This window comes from Cucurbita pepo, chromosome LG15 (genome assembly GCF_002806865.2).
Source record: "Cucurbita pepo subsp. pepo cultivar mu-cu-16 chromosome LG15, ASM280686v2, whole genome shotgun sequence".
Classification (NCBI taxonomy): domain Eukaryota; kingdom Viridiplantae; phylum Streptophyta; class Magnoliopsida; order Cucurbitales; family Cucurbitaceae; genus Cucurbita; species Cucurbita pepo.
Window position 1 is genome coordinate 8,405,072 of NC_036652.1, and position 17,395 is coordinate 8,422,466.

Here is a 17,395-nt window from a genome sequence, read left to right on the forward strand (position 1 = left end):
CCCCCCAAAAAAAAAAATATTAATAACACAGAAACTTGACATGGAGAAAAAAAAAAAAAAACCAATTTGATGCCGTAAAAGAATTAAATAGGGAAAAGAAAAAAAAAACCCTGTTTTGGGAAAATAGGGTTGCTTCTTTCTGGTCATATAGTATAAGAGAGTTCTAGAAGTATTTGCCCATAAGAGTCTCACTTTATAACTCATATGTGTTTCTACCTCCCTGTATCTGCTTGGAAAGAGAAATTTCTAGACTTCTTTCCCTATTATTAAGCTGCCTCAGAAGCAATTAAAATTACATTTTTAATCTATCTACATTCAACATGAGTGCACTTATAAGTTATTATTTATTTATATACTTTTTAAAATTATGTATCGTAGTTTTAATATTTATAGTATTTCTCAAGATATTTGACAGGAAACAAGCTCAATGGAATTATTCCTGGTTGGGTCTTAGGAAGCAACAAGAATGTGTATGTCTTTTCCTTCGGAATCATTTTTCGTAGTTAATCTTCACTTAAATGCCTGCTGTGAAAACATATGATGTACATTACCTTGGCTAACCGGTTCCATTTTCTTATCTTTCTTATGCAGGGATCTTTCTAACAACAACTTCACTTGGGAAAACTCAAGCCCAGCTGAGTGTCCTCGTGGGAGTGTGTGAGTGTTGTGAAGTTATCGTTTACTTTCAATGTTCAGAGCATTATCTTGCATGGTAACTAAAAGAAAATAATTCTTATTTTCACAGAAATTTAGTAGAGACTTACTCACCGTCTGCAGAAAAATTGTAAGGATTCTGTGCCAGTAAGAAAATTTATTGACTGCTAATCTAGTCGTTAGAAGTCTCTCTAGATACCAGTCTTCTTATCATTAAAATGACGAGCTCAGTTTTCTTGCATGCTCACAGAACTAGAATCCATCCCTGCCTAAAAAGGAACTTCCCGTGTTCTGCATCAAAGGAAGAGCGTGAGTGTATAACTCTGGCCTTGAATTTGGCAATTCAAGTAAACAAATTTTCTTTTCATAAAGAATACAACCTGTTGAAATATATAAATAAGAGATAATATCAAATCTGAAATTGAAGGCTCAAAGCCTTTGTTTTATTGGTAGTCCCTTCTTTTATTTCAATTACGTGAATTCTATTGTTTTCACACTGTTTTAAATTGTCAAAACTTCAGAGCACTACTCCTTGCACATTAACTGTGGCGGTAAAGAAGCATTTGTACGGGGTGAAAGGTATGAAGCGGATAGAGAAGGTGCTTCAATGTTTTATACTGGTCACAATTGGGCTTTTAGCAGCACGGGAAGCTTTATGGACAATGATGTTGATGCTGATAACTACATCGAAACAAATACATCCGCTCTTTCAAATGTCTCTGTGGCCAATTCAGAACTGTACACAAAAGCGAGAAATTCTCCTCAATCTCTTACATACTATGGGCTGTGTCTCATAAATGGGAATTATAGTGTTAAACTCCACTTTGCAGAGATTGTATTTATAAATGATAGTTCATTCAACAGCCTTGGGAGGCGAATATTTGATGTGTACATTCAGGTATTGATGAAAGAAATATATGACTGGAAAAGAATGACACTTCATCGTATTGTTGGATACTGAAAACCCTTTCATTTGTTCAACTGCAGGAAAAGCTGGTCCTAAAAGATTTTGATATAGAACATGAAGCAGGGGGTACAGGTAAGCCCATTATAAAAAAATTTACCGCAGTTGTCACAAGTCATACATTGAAGATCCATTTCTACTGGGCTGGAAGAGGAACAACCGGAATCCCACTTAGAGGAAATTATGGTCCTCTGATATCAGCTATTTCTGTAGATCCCAGTAAGTTTTCCAAGTCATGAAACAAAGAATGGAATCATTACCTGTTACCTTTTGTTTCTAGATGAATGTAAAAGTTATCAACGTCCGTTTGCTTGAATGTTTCTTCTTTTCCTTTTTCTACTAGCATTTAAATTTGTGAGGTTCATATATTGAGTAGCACAATACAAGCAAACCTTGAGCCATGTTAGTAACAGTGGCAATGAGTAAAAAAGTTGACATAACTTTTAAGATTGTAACTTCTTCAATTTGTGCTATTTTGGTAGAGATTATAATATTTGTAGAAGGGTTGGCATGATTGTATAGGTTCCACTGGGATTAATTTAGTTGGTTGCTTTCTATTGCCTACCATCACCCTTGACGATAATATCTTATTTTTTGCTTACAGAAAACGTGAAGTGTGTATTTTATTTTATTTTATTTTATTTTAAACATCTATCTTATCTCATGGGTTTGGGTGACACCCTTGTTCTTTGCATGGAGTCCAAATATTTGTACTTTTCTCGACTAATTCAATTTTATTTAATCATAATAAATTGAGATGATTACAAAAACCTGAAGTGGGAGGTTCTAAGACTGGTCTGGAATCTGGGAAGGCTATTTGGAGTGAATCTATATGCTTGATCATCTAGTTCTCAATATGTTTCAATGCTTGGCGGGCAGAAACTGTAGAATATCAAATTATTTTTAAATATATTATTGATTTCTGATCAGGAAAATTTCTCTCTTCACAGATTTTACACCTCCTAAGAACCATGTGAAGAAGCATCACACCATCATAATTATTGGGACAGCAGCAGCAGCTTTTGTTCTCCTTCTGCTGCTATGTATTATGAGGAGGAACGGATGGCTGGGAGGCAAGGCATCCGTATATAAAGGTATAATCTTTCATTTAATGTAACATATGCATTATCTCTATTGAAAATTGAAGCTGCATATAGTATTCATGAACTTAAACTGTATCTAGATCTCATCAGAGCTAAAGATATTTATAGCCTGACTATTTGTTTTTTTTTTTTTTTTCCTTTCCTTATATATTCATTGGAATATTCGAAGATTAGGAAAAGAGGCCTTATTTATATAAAAACAGAAAACATAATCTTAACTAGAATTCTCAGTTTTCTGTCCAAAAGAGGGAGAGATCATGATCTAAGCTACTGAAATGGTCTACGCATCTCCTTTTCTACTTCTTTGGAACATTTTATACTTCGTGGCTAGTCATGTAAAATTTAATTGTACTTATTTTGTGGTGCTAAAACTTTTGAATCGTTGAATATTTGTCTCCTCCCTTTAAATATCTATCTCTTAACTAGTTTGCTGTTGAATTCTGAGTTCCGTGCCTATTTGAATAAATAAACAAAAAAATGGTGATGTCAACTTCTATATGTTGAACTTTTGATTTCATTCATCCAATGGAGTTAATGTCATCACCTAAAATACATCCTCAAGTTTGGGTTTGACATGTGAGTTTGTGTACTATGTTTCAAGGAAATGTCCTTTTCAACTTGGTTTTCTTGTTAACTGCTGTGCATTGCCACTTTTCTCTGATACCTGAAGTCTAATTCATGCAGAGCTTAGAGGTATAGATCTGCGAACAGGATTATTTACTATAAGACAGATTAAAGCAGCCACTAAAAATTTTGATGCTGCAAACAAAGTTGGGGAAGGTGGTTTTGGTGCAGTTTACAAGGTAAATGGTGCCTTTACTAATAGATCTCGATTGTCTAAATCATATGCTTCTAATGATAGTCCTTGACAAAAGGGCCTTATCATATCAAAAGTTACTACTTGAGGTGGTGTTCATTAAGACTTTTACTTCTGCATAGTCTCTAGGCTTATTAACTTTGTTTATTAGATTTCATGCAAGTATATGATGTTCTAATTCCAATTCTCATAAACTATTAAGACCATGGGTACGGACATTTATTCCTTTAGGTTTTTAAAGCATACGTTGATTCTGCAATAAAACTATGGCACTAATTGCTGGAGGAAGTGATGCTTAGAATACAACATTTAATGGGGGTGTTGGGACTCTTCACTTTGATACAGGGTCTCTTGTCAGATGGTACTATAATTGCAGTCAAGCAGCTGTCGTCGAAATCAAAGCAAGGAAATCGAGAATTTGTTAATGAAATAGGCATGATATCTGCACTGCAACACCCAAATCTTGTCAAGCTTTATGGATGCTGTGTTGATGGGAACCAACTAATGTTGATTTATGAGTACATGGAAAATAATTGCTTATCACGTGCCCTTTTCAGTGAGTAGAATTTGCACTTCTCTGCAACTCTGAAGTCTGTGGATTCCAAAGAAGTTTGATTAGTGTCAAAAAACTTATTTTTTATATTATGTGTATACAGAAAATGACCCACAATCTAAATTGAGATTGGACTGGCCCACTAGGCAGAAAATTTGTCTGGGGATAGCTAGAGGTTTGGCCTATCTGCACGAGGAGTCGAGATTAAAAATCGTACATAGGGATATCAAGACAAGTAATGTGTTGCTTGATAAGGATTTCAATGCTAAAATTTCTGATTTTGGTTTGGCTAAGCTTCATGAAGATGACAATACCCATATCAGCACCAGAATTGCCGGAACCATGTAAGTCAAGTGAAATTCTTCTATGGTCTAAAATAATATATGGTCTAACATGGTGGCGAACTTGAGTATGAAACCAACCGGTGATTGTTTTTTAGAAGTGAAGCATAACCAAAACTAAAACTTTTTCCTTTCCTTTTCCCGTCTCTTTACGCCTCATCACTATAAAACATTGTTGTGGAGATTTGATTTATAGACATTGTAGTTTAATTTTGGTGCTGAGTACCTAGGTTTCTGGAATTATTGTTTTGCAGTGGTTATATGGCACCCGAATACGCCATGCGTGGGTGCTTGACCAGCAAAGCTGATGTTTATAGCTTCGGAGTTGTTGCCTTGGAAATTGTCAGTGGCAAAAGCAATACCAACTACAGGCCTAAGGAGGAATTTGTTTACCTTCTTGATTGGGTAAAAACAACAACCTTACAATTTTTTCCCATTTCATCTGGTATCTATGTTGATTCCCTTGTTTTGAAGTTCTTATTTTGAAGATATAAATTAAATTAGGCTTCGAGTGCATGTTTAAAATATACATATTCCGTGCTGTCGTTTATCGTTCTAAAATATCAGTCATCATTTACGGGTCACGGGTCATGGAAGTCAGTCATTTAAGTATTTTACAGGCATCTGTTCTGCAAGAAAAAGGAAGCCTATTGGAGTTGGTGGACCCAGCCTTAGGCTCAGATTATTCATCAGAAGAAGCAATGGTGATGCTGAATGTGGCTCTCCTCTGCACCAATGCGTCCCCAACTCTACGGCCTCTAATGTCCCAAGTGGTGAGCATGCTCGAAGGTCGAACTCCAGTGCAGGCTCTTCTTTCTGACCCAGGATTTTCAGCTATTAACTCCAAATTGAAGGCTCTCAGAAATCACTTTTGGCAACAATTGAGCCCCACACGTAGTTTATCATTGGACGACTTCCCCAGTGATTCCTTGAGTTCGAATGTGGAACTGGAGGCAGAAGAGAATCGCAATCTTGTAAGAACCCCATCCCGTTAAAACTGAGACGCGACTGGAAGAACGGAAAGGGGCGTGAATATATAGCTTGTAAAAACCACAATATTCAAGTAGTTGTGGCAAAATCAACGTAAAGAAAGTCTGTGCTCTGCTGAATGTGTAAGGCGAAGTTTTACAGCATTCGTTTTGAATCCCATAGGCCACAGCTTTGCGTGGCTCTTTGTTTAAGATTATGAATTTCCATGATGTAAATTTCTTCTTTCATGGACATAGAGGGCTCATTATAATGTGATTAAATATGCCGCCAAATTTCCGAATTTGAATTATCATTTTGATTTTAAAGTTCGAAAGCGAACACATATTAATTGATGATATATATCTTAATCAGTTGAATTTTTTAAATGATTAGCGTTTTAGTGGTTTCATGATCTTTAACTTAATTTTGTTTCGAGGAAGATTGCAATTTTTTATTTTTCCTTTTCGTATCTACACAATGAGTTTGTAAATTTCAATTTTGAAAGAATAAAACATAAAATCACATTTTATTTTGAATAGAACTTATTTTCCTCGAAACAAACAAAAAGTTGCCGACAAAAGTCACAATGTCCTTTCAATTTCACTATTTTTTCTTTTGTTGCAATATAGATATTTTTAAAACAAGATCTCGCTCACAAAATATAGTACGATATTAATATTTAATAATAAAAAAATATATTAAATTTTTTCTAAAATACTTAAACTAGTATTTTAATTAATGGAATTAAGAAAGTTTAAGAAATGTATTTAAAATTTTATGTTTGGATGGTAAAATAAAATTAAAAAGTTTATTAATATAGGCTTTTAATTAAAAATTAATAATATGACAATATCAAAGAATTAGTTTGCCTCTAAAATCTATAAAATCCTACAAAAATCCGACCTTTTTTTTTTTTCAATTAAAAATATTTAAAATCATTCCCTTGAAAGTTCTAAGCATAGCATGAGAGTAATAATTTCGTATATTTAGTTCAATTTTCCAAAAAAAGAAAAAAAAAAGGAAAAATAAAATAAAACAATATTTGGTAAGATTAAAAGAAAAAGCTTAATTTTACAATCTGACGTTGGAGCAGAGAGAATCTTTCTTAATACACACGCATGCTGGTTTCCGCCATGGTCGCTTTCCCATTTGGATCGCATTCGTGTTTCCGAGATCTCCCTCGCTGCTGTAGTTCTCAATCACTTTTTAGGCTTTCACCTTCACAATCCCTAGCAATTGCTAGATAAAATCGCCGAGAAGCTAGAGTTTCGAGCCGTCGTTGATTCCTGAGATTTTTTTTTTTCTTCTTTCTACTGGAGCTGGGAAATAATGACAGCAATTGCAGTTCACCAGTTCGCTCAGTGCATCACTTGCCATGCTTGGAGCCCCGATCACTCCAGTAATGAACCCTTCTCCCTTGTTTGCTTCTGTTTTGTGCGGGATAAAAGGAATGGAAATGTCGAGTTTTCTGTATTTCATTTGTCCTCGGTATAGGAAAAAGTTGAAACAATTACTTTCCTAGATTTTATATATTGAGATCGCTTATCTATGTTTTCTGAGCAATCAAAGAGAGGGAAATGATATCAATTCAGCTTTAGCGATCTAGATTTAGCTTGCTTTATTGAGAAATGGCGGGAAGAACTCTAGGATAGGTTACATGGCCTCAATCTCCACCCAGTTCGAAATACAACAACCAATATGTCTTATGGGGTAGGTATATGCTGATTATGCTGTTTATTAGCTCCACCAGATCTGTTCATCATCAGATCAGCTGCTAAACTTTTGTGGCCACCACCGTGNTTTTTTTTTTTTTTTTTTTTTTTTTTTTTTTTGGATTGAAATCAGAAACCATTTCATTGATTGCTGAAATGGATTGCTGTAATTACAAAAAGAAGAGGATAGCTTGCTCTAAGATTAATTGCTGTAATTGCAATTAGACAATACTCTGCATTTTCTAGTTGTCTGATAATGCAAACGACGATGATATCCCATTTACGTTTAGGTTCATCTTACTGCACTTGTGCTAATGTTTTTGATATGCTTTATAGTGGTTGCATTTTGTCCGAACAATAATGAAGTTCACATTTATAAATCGTTACAAGACAACTGGGAAAGAGTACATGTTCTCCAAAAGGTACCTTTTTAATTTACTTTTTCCATTTATAGTTTATGAGAAAAAATAAAACATGAAACCTGAGGTTACTGCATTTATCTATTCATGGGTGATGTTTTCTGCTTTCACTCTAGTCTTTTTGTAGTTAGTTTGTAATGAAAGATTTCCAATGAAGTCATGTTGTTAATGTCTGACAATTTATCCACCTTTTCTCTGTCAGCATGATCAACTTATCTCGGGGATAGACTGGAGTGTTAGGTCAAACAGAATTGTGACTGCATCTCATGATCGAAATTCGTAAGTGTTCTCTCATATTCATGTTTTTTTAGACTTTTACTTGTTTAAATGTACCATATTAGTCTACCAATCTCTTGTCTTTCTAGATATGTTTGGAACCTTGAAGGATCGGAATGGGTACCAACTCTTGTCATTCTTAGACTAAACCGAGCTGCACTCTGTGTTCAGTGGAGTCCAAAAGGTAGTGCAAGATTTCCTGCCCTGCTCTTGCTCATGACCTATGTTGTTCATATCATCCTCAAGTTTCCACATTTTGTATGCTTCATCCTATCAGTTACACATCTATGAACACCTTTTTTGGTCAATGTCCCAGTATAGTTAAATGTCTCGATCAGCATATTCATTGGTACTGTCAATTTTAATTTTTTGTCAATGTCCAGTAAACCTTCTTCTCACTGACAATTTTGAATTTTTGTCAGTCATCAAAGTTTCCGAATTTAAAAGATTTTCTTGTTTATGAATGCAATATCGGGTAGACCTGGCATTGATAAACATGAACTGATCCTCAAAGTTTTTACCTATTCAACATGCTGGATCATGAAAGTCCTTTAGACAAAATGACAAAATAATTTCACGTTTGGTTTGATGGCCCCTTTGTGAATTCCAATGGCTTTCTATCACTTCTTTTCCTGCATTAATGATTTGTGAACACCATTTAAGTTCTTGCATAATTTATTGTCATTCAGAAATCACAACATCCTGAAGAAAATACTATTTTAATCAAATTTGGGTTTCCCTTCTTTTATATTTAAATGTTTGGTTTTTTTCTTACCCCTAGAAAACAAGTTCGCAGTTGGAAGTGGGGCAAAAACTGTTTGCATATGCTACTATGAACAAGAGAACAATTGGTATGGCTCTTTATTTCTTTTTGTCCAAGATGTTGTGCCTATTGCTTTTATTTTCCATGAAAATGGGAAGTCTGCCATATGATGAAGTTATTGCTATTAATTCTTATATTATTCAAGAAACGTTTTGTAATTTAAGAGCTTTGACCTGTGTAAGTTGAACTAAAAGTGTCATTCCAATCACTAATCCTATGCTTGTGAATTTCAAAATTTTGGTAAGCTATCGATTGAGTGTGTGATCTATTCCATAGTTTTCTTTGATGGTTCTTTATGATAGGTGGAAACCAAAGTGCTTTGCTGTTAGTTCCCTCCAATTTTGGTGTTTATTTTCTTTCCAAAACTTGCTGCAAAAAGTTCAGTTTGTACACCCTATTTGCAGCCAGTGGCATGCTTCTATGCATTTGTTCATGAAAAATGTTATAAGCCATTTACCTGTATTATATGCTGGGTCAAATTTTAACAGATTGAACTATTAGTTCATATGCATATGTGTGGAGGAATGGCAACATTTTCAGTTGATACAGTTGATAATTTCTATGTTTACTGTATCTTTTTTTTGCTTTGACCTAGGCAGGATGCTATGGGGGTGCCTACTTGTTGATCTGCTCTTTTTGTTGGTTTTATTNTTTTTTTTTTTTTTTTTTTTTTTTTTTTTTTTTTTTTTTTTTTTTTTTTTTTTTTTTGTTTCATGGGCTTTGTAATCCAATGCTTTAGTTTATTTTCTATCCATAATCAATACATTTCTGTTTCTGTTCAGAAATGAAAAATCTCTTTATTATTGCTTCACCTAGTTAGATTTATGCCTTAGTTTTCTATAATTGACGTGTTCATGGTTTACCTTCCACAGGTGGGTCAGTAAACTTATCAGGAAAAGACATGATTCTTCTGTGACAAATGTTGCTTGGCATCCCAATAATGTTTGTTTTATCCTTCTATCCACCATTATATGTGAATTTACATGGACACAATTTTTTAGTCTTTTTATAAAATCTGCAATTAATATATTTTAGTGCTTTCCTGAACAAAATTATGGTTGCATTTCATGGATTTAATTTTATTTTACATTTTATTCACAGCTGCTTCTTGCAACAACCTCAACGGATGGAAAATGTCGAATCTTTTCCACCTTCATTAAAGGCGTGGACACAAAGTATGTAGATAATAGTTTAGACTGTAATCATCTCATGAAATATTGTAGGATGGATTTACAAGTTACTGATGCCTAATGAAATTTAACAGGGATTCAAGAGCAGGCAAATTTTCGGATTCAAAGTTCGGAGAGGTTCAATATTTGGTCTTTCATTTTGCAGTGAATAATTTTTCTTGTGCTTGGAAGAGTAAAATTCTTAAATTGTTCATAAAATAATTACTTGTTTCTGAGTTGTCCTTGGCATTAAATAATAAATTTGAAAACATAAATCGGGGTTTGCATGACAACTATTTCCTTCACACTGAGTGTTTCTGATTGTCTTTATTAATTCAAATTTGAATGCTTTGAACGTTCCCCTTGAAAAAGAAATGGTTCACTCTTCATCTCTCCTTTGACAAGCGAAGTAGTGCATATTATTTATGAGTATTTCTTTTGGTGAATTAGTTAATTGTTCAGCTCGATCTTTCATTCTCTTGGGCATTTGGCGTGAAGTGGTCACCAAGTGGCAATACCTTAGCTTATGCAGGTCAGAAATGCCTCCTCTCTGCAAATTATTTACAGAGGCAACCTTATAAGTTAAAACTATAGCATGTGAAATGGCAACAAGATTGAATTTTACTCGTATAGTTAAGTCACTCATATACATCGTTTCGCCTCCAACTATAACTGTGTAAAAGTTCATTGGTTTACTTTGTTATTTAACAATTGTAATTATGCAATTTCACACATTGTTTTAATTAGCTTCTGATTTGGGCATTGAAAACAATTTATAGGATTTAACGGGAGCCTTGTTGGTTATGCTCTAGTAGTTAAGATGGTAATTTGTTTGTTTTCTACTGATGTACCTTTCATTTAAATGCTGCAGGACACAATTCGATGATTTACTTCGTTGATGAAGTTGGTCCTTCTCCTCTAGCCCAGAGTGTTGCATTCCGAGATTTGCCTCTTCGTGATGTGGGTCAGCATCCATTTTTCTTTACTCTTTGAGTTTTTCTTATCATTCTTTATGTACAATGTATTATTTCGCTTTCTAATCTTGAATCTTTTTGTATCAATATAACACTCTTTCAGATACTATTTGTTTCTGAGAGAATGGTTATAGGTACAGGATTTGATTGCAATCCTATGGCTTTTGCTGCTGATGAAAGAGGGATCTGGTGAGCTAAGCTTTTAATAAATTGTTTTATCTTTAATATATTGCAACTTTTTGAGGAATATTTGAAGTGATGTATGTGCTTCCCCTCCCCCCACCACAACTAGGAGCTTTATAAGATTTCTTGGTGAAAGGAAAACAGCATCAGGTTCAAAATATGGATCCCAGGTATTGCATAGCTTAAAGTTTCTGTCAGTTAAACAATTATTTGACAACGTTAGCCGTAAATAGAATGCATTGTCTGCTGGTTCAACTATGAAATGAACATGCAAGTTTTAGGTTCGTAATTCATTAAAGAAATGGTGGTTCAAAGCTAAGTAGGCGTTTGACGATGATGTGCCTTCAGTTTTATATTTCATAGCTATTCTCTACTTGTTTAAACTTTGCTAGCTGGTTTTACTAGCACGCTGATTTTGTGATATACCTTTTTTTTCTCGATCAGTTTTCAGAGGCATTTGGGAAGTTGTATGGTCAATCGAAGCAAGGTGTTGGCAATGATTCAGTTGAATCTTCAAGATTGCGCGGATGCGTCCACGAGAATTGCATAACGTATGTTATTATTGAACATCTTTTCTGTTTATTCTACTAGGTTGATTCTTGTGAATCATTTTGATTTCCAGGAAGGATGCCCCATATCCACTTAATAATTGCTTATTCAGAGAGCCTTTTACAGAGAAGGCCTCGTAATCTGAGCGGATTAGCAAAAAGTGCCTATGGACTTGGGGTGGCCTTGACCTTTAAATGTGCATGACGTAATATGATTCTTTTTTGAACTGTAGTTGTATTGTGCCTCTTAGAGAGCCAGGGGTTTCCACTATAAAGCGGTTCAGCACTTCAGGTTTGTTAAAAGGAAGAGATCGATCAACTTCTTGTTCATAAATCTTCATTTTTACGTCTGGACAATGATTGTAAATTATGAGGAGGCTTCTTTTAATCAAAGCTATCTGCCCTGACCTTACAGGTTTGGATGGAAAAGTGGTCATTTGGGATTTGGAAGGCCAGGCCGATCTATCTCAGTACTTGTGAACCTTGCATTCATTAACCTTGTCACATTACCATGTAAAGAATCTTGCTCTCGGCATAGTCACATCTCCTTGTATATTATATCCCAGCTGCTAGACCTGATTGCCTTTCTACTTGTAGCAAAAACCATGTTTGATTTTGTGTATGTATGTATTTTCACCCAACCGTTTGCTCTTACAGATTTCATAACTCATGATTGGAATTCTATCTCCCCATTTAGGTCTCAAATTATGTTCGGACTATTGGTTTAGTGTCTTGTATGATGTTCATTCTTTCCAAATACTATTTCGTTTCACATTCACGGTACACGGTACAGTACTTTCTTCACTTCATCTCTGTCTTATTAACTTCTGTTTGATTAGTTGAACTATATTCTTTTTGTACGATCGTTTATTCTTTATGGTTTAAAAAGATGTGATTTCAATTGTGTTTTAACTCTTCAATTTAGTCTCTCATTTAGTTTTGAATAAGAGAGCAGTTTCTAATTTTCATTCTAAATTAAAGAATTAGTGGGAGTTTCCAAATTTTATTTTGTTAAATGACATTTTTTTTTCTCATCAAAGTTTATTACGTAATTTCAACATTAATTGTGAGAGACTTAATTATTATTATTATTTAATCAGAGGACCTAAATTGAAGAAAAAAAAGGACAGATTAAAAGTATATTCGGCCCAAGTTTATTATAAAAGGCCTGAATTTGGGCCTGACCTTTTGGGCTGGACTTGTGATCAATGGGACTTAGTTCTAAATGGGCTTAATCATCCCAAGGATCAAGCCCAAATTTTCTCTATTGTCTTTAATTTAATTTAAAATGATAAAATTAGGAATTACTTGAGGCATCATATGTAAGGTAAGGCTTGTTGTTCAGTCTTCCCTGAGCTCTGTATTCAGCGGCGAATATGCTATCCACACTGCAACCCCCTCGCTGCTCTCTTTCTCGCTTCCCTCTCCATCTTCCCTCCAAACCATTCTTCTTTCACTCCAAACAAACTCCATATCCCATCGCCAATTCCGCTCTCACAGACCAACTTCCCTCTTCCAATGCTTCCCAATCCCTTCACTCCCAAATTCTCTCAATCCGCCATTCCCTTCTTTCCCGCCAAATCACTGCCACCCAACTAGCCGAGTCCTATCTTAATCGCCTTCGAGCATTGGAGCCTCACCTCAACTCATTTCTTCACGTCTCTGAAAGCGTCCTCTCTGATGCCCGTGAGATTGATGGCAAAATTCAGAGAAATGAGGAAGTGGGTCCTTTGGCTGGGGTGTTTGTGGGTGTTAAGGACAATATTTGTACTGCGGGTATGCCTTCCACTGGTGGTTCTCGGATTCTGGAAGGGTATCGACCGCCATTTGATGCTACTGCTGTGAAGAGAATCAAGGAGTTGGGTGGGATTGTGATTGGGAAGACCAATTTGGATGAGTTTGGCATGGGCAGTTCTACTGAAGGCTCTGCGTTCCAGGTTTGTGTTTTCTTTAATGTATATAACCGCCCCCTGCTTATAATCATATGGGCTTTTCGAAATAAGGGGCTGGAAGTGTGTGTGGTTGCTTGTTTTTCCTATTAGCATTCGTTTTGTCATGAAAATGAGTTGAGAAGTGGAATTTTTAATGGGGTTTGAGCATGTTGTAGTTATATGGTAGAATTGCGGCTGTGGTGTTTGTTTCCACTGGTAACGGGGGTTGGTTTACTCAGGTGGTGCGTCTGTTCATTCATTAGGTGACTGCAAATCCGTGGGATTTGAGTAGGGTTCCAGGAGGATCATCAGGAGGGTCTGCTTCAGCTGTTTCTGCTAGGCAGTGTGTGGTGTCATTGGGGAGTGATACAGGTGGAAGTGTGCGGCAGCCAGCATCCTTTTGTGGTGTTGTCGGGTTGAAACCAACGTATGGTCGTGTCTCAAGATTTGGACTTATGGCCTACGCTTCATCACTTGATGTTATTGGCTGCTTGAGTACAACAGTTGCTGATGCTGGGATTCTTCTACATGCAATTTCTGGCCATGATACACATGATGCCACTAGTAGTAAACGAGTAAACACTTTCTTGCCTTGTTTCATTTTTTGTTCTTTAAATTCCTCCTTTGCTATTGTTTTAAGTTTCGTAGCGTTTTCCGACCTTGAGCGTGACAGAGGAAAGTTGTCCTATGCCTGGTTCTTGGAAAACTTAGCGTTATTAAGCGACTTTGATAGTCCCATGTTGTGTTATTGATTCGTCGTAAGGATTTATGTCTCTAGTGCTTAGGAAAGCTAGCTGTTTGAGGTTGGAAACTGTAGATTAGAATCAGTTTTAAACGCCTGTTGGCTTGCAGGCTCTTACTTTTAGCCTTGAGCCTTGTGCCTCCTTTGAACCACAAGAGGCTTATGCCTCTCATAGAAGAGACTTGCACGTTTTTGAAAATGCACTAAGGCTTAACGTCTCTATGCCTCGTGTAATGACTAAAAGAATAGTATTGATACGCTTCATTCTTAAACAATATAACATTTAAGTTTTGACAATATGAACTTTTACTGATTTAGGATTTGTTTCATGTTCTTACTTAAATTTGAGGCTTATGTCGCATACCGCTTCAAGACCGCCTTGTCTCTTCAAGGGAAAAGAACCTCCGGGCCTCGTTTAGCCAATTCAACCATTGATTAGAATCACATAATGAATTTTCTCATCACTCGTCGGGTAATTTCATAATATGGTGCATTCTTGTAGCATTTTTTTAAATTTTTTTTCGTGCACATCTTTCAGGAGGTTCCTGATTTTGCATCGCAATTTAGTGCTGTTGATTCATTGGAATCTAAACCCTTGAAAGGATTGAGGATTGGCCTAATTCGTGAAACTCTTGAAAATGGTGTTGATGGTGAAGTAAAGTCTGCAATACGTGCTGCTGCTTCACATCTTGAAGAACTAGGATGCTCCATCAATGAGGTTTATATTTGTTTTTAATTTTCAAAGCTTTTGGTGCTTTATTTCAACTTGACTTGAATATTTTCTTTATTCATTCCCTTCTGAACTTTTGTTTCTTGTAGGTATCACTGCCATCATTCTCTCTTGGGCTGCCTGCCTATTACATTCTTGCTTCATCTGAATCCTCTTCAAACTTGGCACGATATGATGGAGTCAGGTAACTTGATGAGGGACACATTTGTTGTAAGAAATGTTTAATTTCTTCTTTTAAGAAAAAGGAATCTAATATCTTTCATCAAGAGAAGACAGAGGAAGTTGTAATGTTTAACGTTCAGGTTAAAGAAATTTTTTTAACGTTCCAAGCCCACCGCTAACAAATATTGTCCTCTTTGGGCTTTTCCTTTCGAGCTTCCCCTCAAGGTTTTTAAAACATGTCTGCTAGGAGAGGTTTCCACACCCTTATAAAGAATGTTTCATTTTCCTTCCCAACCGATGTAGGATCTCACAATTTACCTCCCTTTAGTACCCAGCATCCTCGCTGGCACTCGTTTCCTTCTCTAATCAATGTAGGACCTCCCAATCCACTCCCTTCGTGGCCTAGCGTCCTTGTTGGTATACCACCTCGTGTTCACCCCCTTCGGGACTCAACCTAATGTCTGGTTTTGATGCCATTTGTAATGGCCCAAATCCACCGCTAGCAAATATTATTTTCTTTGGGCTTTCCCTTTTAAGCTTCCCCTCAAGGCTTTTAAAACGCGTCTGCTAGGGGAGGTTTCCACGCCCTTATAAAGAATGCTTTGTTCTCTTCCCCAACCGATGTGGGATCTCACAATTTCTCTCGTGGACTTTCTCAGCCGATGATTTTGGATCAATTGAATTGTTACTTTGGTTCTCTCAAGTTGAAAAACCATTAAATATCTAAATATTCTTTCTGGAGCTTTTGTTTTGTTACTGTATTGTGATAACAATTTATTCTGATTCAATTTGGCCTCCCTCCATAAAACCCACATATAGATATGGAAATCAAGCTGTTGCTGATGAGCTAACTGGTCTATATGAAAATTCCCGAGCAACAGGATTTGGTTCGGAGGTACTATTTGGATACTCTTTAAATTTCTCTTGCATTCACATTCAATATTTTTACTTCACTTTCAGAAGGTTCGTATCCCTTTTTTTGTGAAATATGTTATAGAATTTTAACCTCATCCTTTCCTTCTGGAAAATTCATATATCCACATTTTCTCAACGCAGGTTAAAATGAGAATTTTGATGGGAACATATGCTCTCTCAGCTGGTTATTATGATGCTTACTACAAGCGCGCTCAGCAGGTGCCANCCCCCCCCGCCCCCAAAAAAAAAAAAATCCGAATGTTTCTTATCGGAATGTTTGATAAGAGATTAAGGGCTGTTTATGATTGCAACGGTGTTTCAGGTGAGAACCATTATTCAGAAAAGCTTCAGAGAAGCATTAGATGAAAATGACATCTTAATATCACCTGCTGCTCCATCTGCCGCTTATAAAATTGGTATGCCGTCTCAAATTTTGTTTTTCAATTTGTTGTACGCCACTTATATGATCATTGTTTGTTGACAGGTGAAAAGGTGAACGATCCATTGGCAATGTATGCAGGTGATATCATGACTGTAAGCATTTCTTCCTAAATTCATTAGTCCAGACTTTTCACATTATCCTCTGTGTCAAAATCTTTCTTATGAAGAGCCTCCTTTAGAACATCTCTTAGGCTGTCTTGAAATTGTAATTTATCACCCACAATTTTGTTGTCCATATGTGTCCAAGTCTAAAAGTTGACTTTTGGTTTCCTCCTCTGTTTGTTTTATGCTCTATACAGGTCAATGTCAACTTAGCTGGACTACCTGCTTTGGTGTTGCCTTGTGGATTTGTTCGAGATGGGTCTTCTAACCTTCCTGTCGGCCTTCAAATGATTGGTGCAGCATTTGATGAGGTACTGTTGCACAGCATGTTGCTTTTAAGTCATTGCTGACATTGATTATGCTTCTTCTTCCAATTCTTTGCCTGCTTAATTCTGTACCTTAGAATTGATCCAATTCCCATCGTGTTCACAGGGTAAACTTCTGAAAGTGGGACACATCTTTGAGCAAACTCTTTCAGAAGGCAGATTTGTTCCACCCCTACTGGCGGACGACATTGTAGGTTAGCATGGGAATGTTGCAAATGGTTGGTTACTCGTGTATTATTGATTATTATTAGGTGAGTATGACTTCGGGGAGCCTTTATCATTCTTCTCTTGTGTTCTCTCTTATCTAAAAGAACAAATGAATCGCATTCTCATAATTTATGACAATAAGATTGCAAAATTTTGCTTTCCATTGGGAGCTAAAGTACAAATGGGTCACGTGGGGTATGGAGACTTGAATGAGTTGTGTGTGGTTGAGCCTATATGAAACAAAGGATAAAAAAAAAATGCTTTAGAATTCCACCTGGTGTTGGTTCATCTTTGGTAGGAGGATAAAGTATTGCTGGAGAAGCAGGATTGTTTG

The 17,395-nt window shown here is 36.1% G+C and overlaps 3 protein-coding genes across 5 annotated transcripts in view; all 3 read left to right on the plus strand.

Annotated features, from left to right (window-relative positions):
• LOC111811908 (probable LRR receptor-like serine/threonine-protein kinase At1g07650) overlaps window positions 1-5,702 on the plus strand; it is a 10,153-nt gene extending 4,451 nt beyond the window's left edge. For both annotated transcript variants that reach the window (XM_023698963.1, XM_023698964.1), the window contains 12 exons: window positions 405-470; window positions 592-657; window positions 746-784; window positions 905-963; window positions 1,176-1,552; window positions 1,642-1,837; window positions 2,569-2,712; window positions 3,406-3,524; window positions 3,884-4,094; window positions 4,195-4,435; window positions 4,687-4,837; window positions 5,053-5,702. In XM_023698963.1, the coding sequence (XP_023554731.1) occupies window positions 405-470; window positions 592-657; window positions 746-784; window positions 905-963; window positions 1,176-1,552; window positions 1,642-1,837; window positions 2,569-2,712; window positions 3,406-3,524; window positions 3,884-4,094; window positions 4,195-4,435; window positions 4,687-4,837; window positions 5,053-5,427 (2,044 nt within the window). In that variant the 3' untranslated portion in view covers window positions 5,428-5,702. The remainder of the gene's footprint in view (window positions 1-404; window positions 471-591; window positions 658-745; window positions 785-904; window positions 964-1,175; window positions 1,553-1,641; window positions 1,838-2,568; window positions 2,713-3,405; window positions 3,525-3,883; window positions 4,095-4,194; window positions 4,436-4,686; window positions 4,838-5,052) is intronic.
• Window positions 5,703-6,491: 789 nt separating this feature from the next.
• On the plus strand, window positions 6,492-12,262 carry LOC111811220 (actin-related protein 2/3 complex subunit 1B-like). 2 transcript variants are annotated; one of them, XM_023697976.1, is made up of 15 exons: window positions 6,495-6,800; window positions 7,450-7,535; window positions 7,735-7,811; window positions 7,898-7,992; window positions 8,590-8,659; window positions 9,504-9,573; window positions 9,733-9,806; window positions 9,896-9,938; window positions 10,251-10,332; window positions 10,672-10,760; window positions 10,878-10,963; window positions 11,067-11,127; window positions 11,402-11,508; window positions 11,739-11,797; window positions 11,921-12,262. In XM_023697976.1, exons 1-15 carry the CDS (start codon window positions 6,731-6,733, stop codon window positions 11,983-11,985), a joined length of 1,134 nt encoding a protein of 377 aa, XP_023553744.1. In that variant the 5' UTR covers window positions 6,495-6,730; the 3' UTR covers window positions 11,986-12,262. The 2 variants fall into 2 exon arrangements, with proteins under 2 accessions (XP_023553745.1, XP_023553744.1); XM_023697977.1 differs by lacking the exons at window positions 11,739-11,797; window positions 11,921-12,262 and adding an exon at window positions 11,580-11,727 and having other exon boundaries at window positions 6,492-6,800.
• Window positions 12,263-12,826: 564 nt separating this feature from the next.
• Window positions 12,827-17,224, plus strand: LOC111811221 (glutamyl-tRNA(Gln) amidotransferase subunit A, chloroplastic/mitochondrial-like). Its single transcript, XM_023697978.1, has 10 exons — window positions 12,827-13,442; window positions 13,700-14,011; window positions 14,717-14,896; window positions 14,998-15,092; window positions 15,890-15,965; window positions 16,127-16,204; window positions 16,308-16,401; window positions 16,470-16,519; window positions 16,726-16,839; window positions 16,961-17,224. Exons 1-10 carry the CDS (start codon window positions 12,882-12,884, stop codon window positions 17,051-17,053), a joined length of 1,653 nt encoding a protein of 550 aa, XP_023553746.1. The 5' UTR covers window positions 12,827-12,881; the 3' UTR covers window positions 17,054-17,224.
• The last annotated feature ends 171 nt before the right edge of the window (window positions 17,225-17,395 follow it).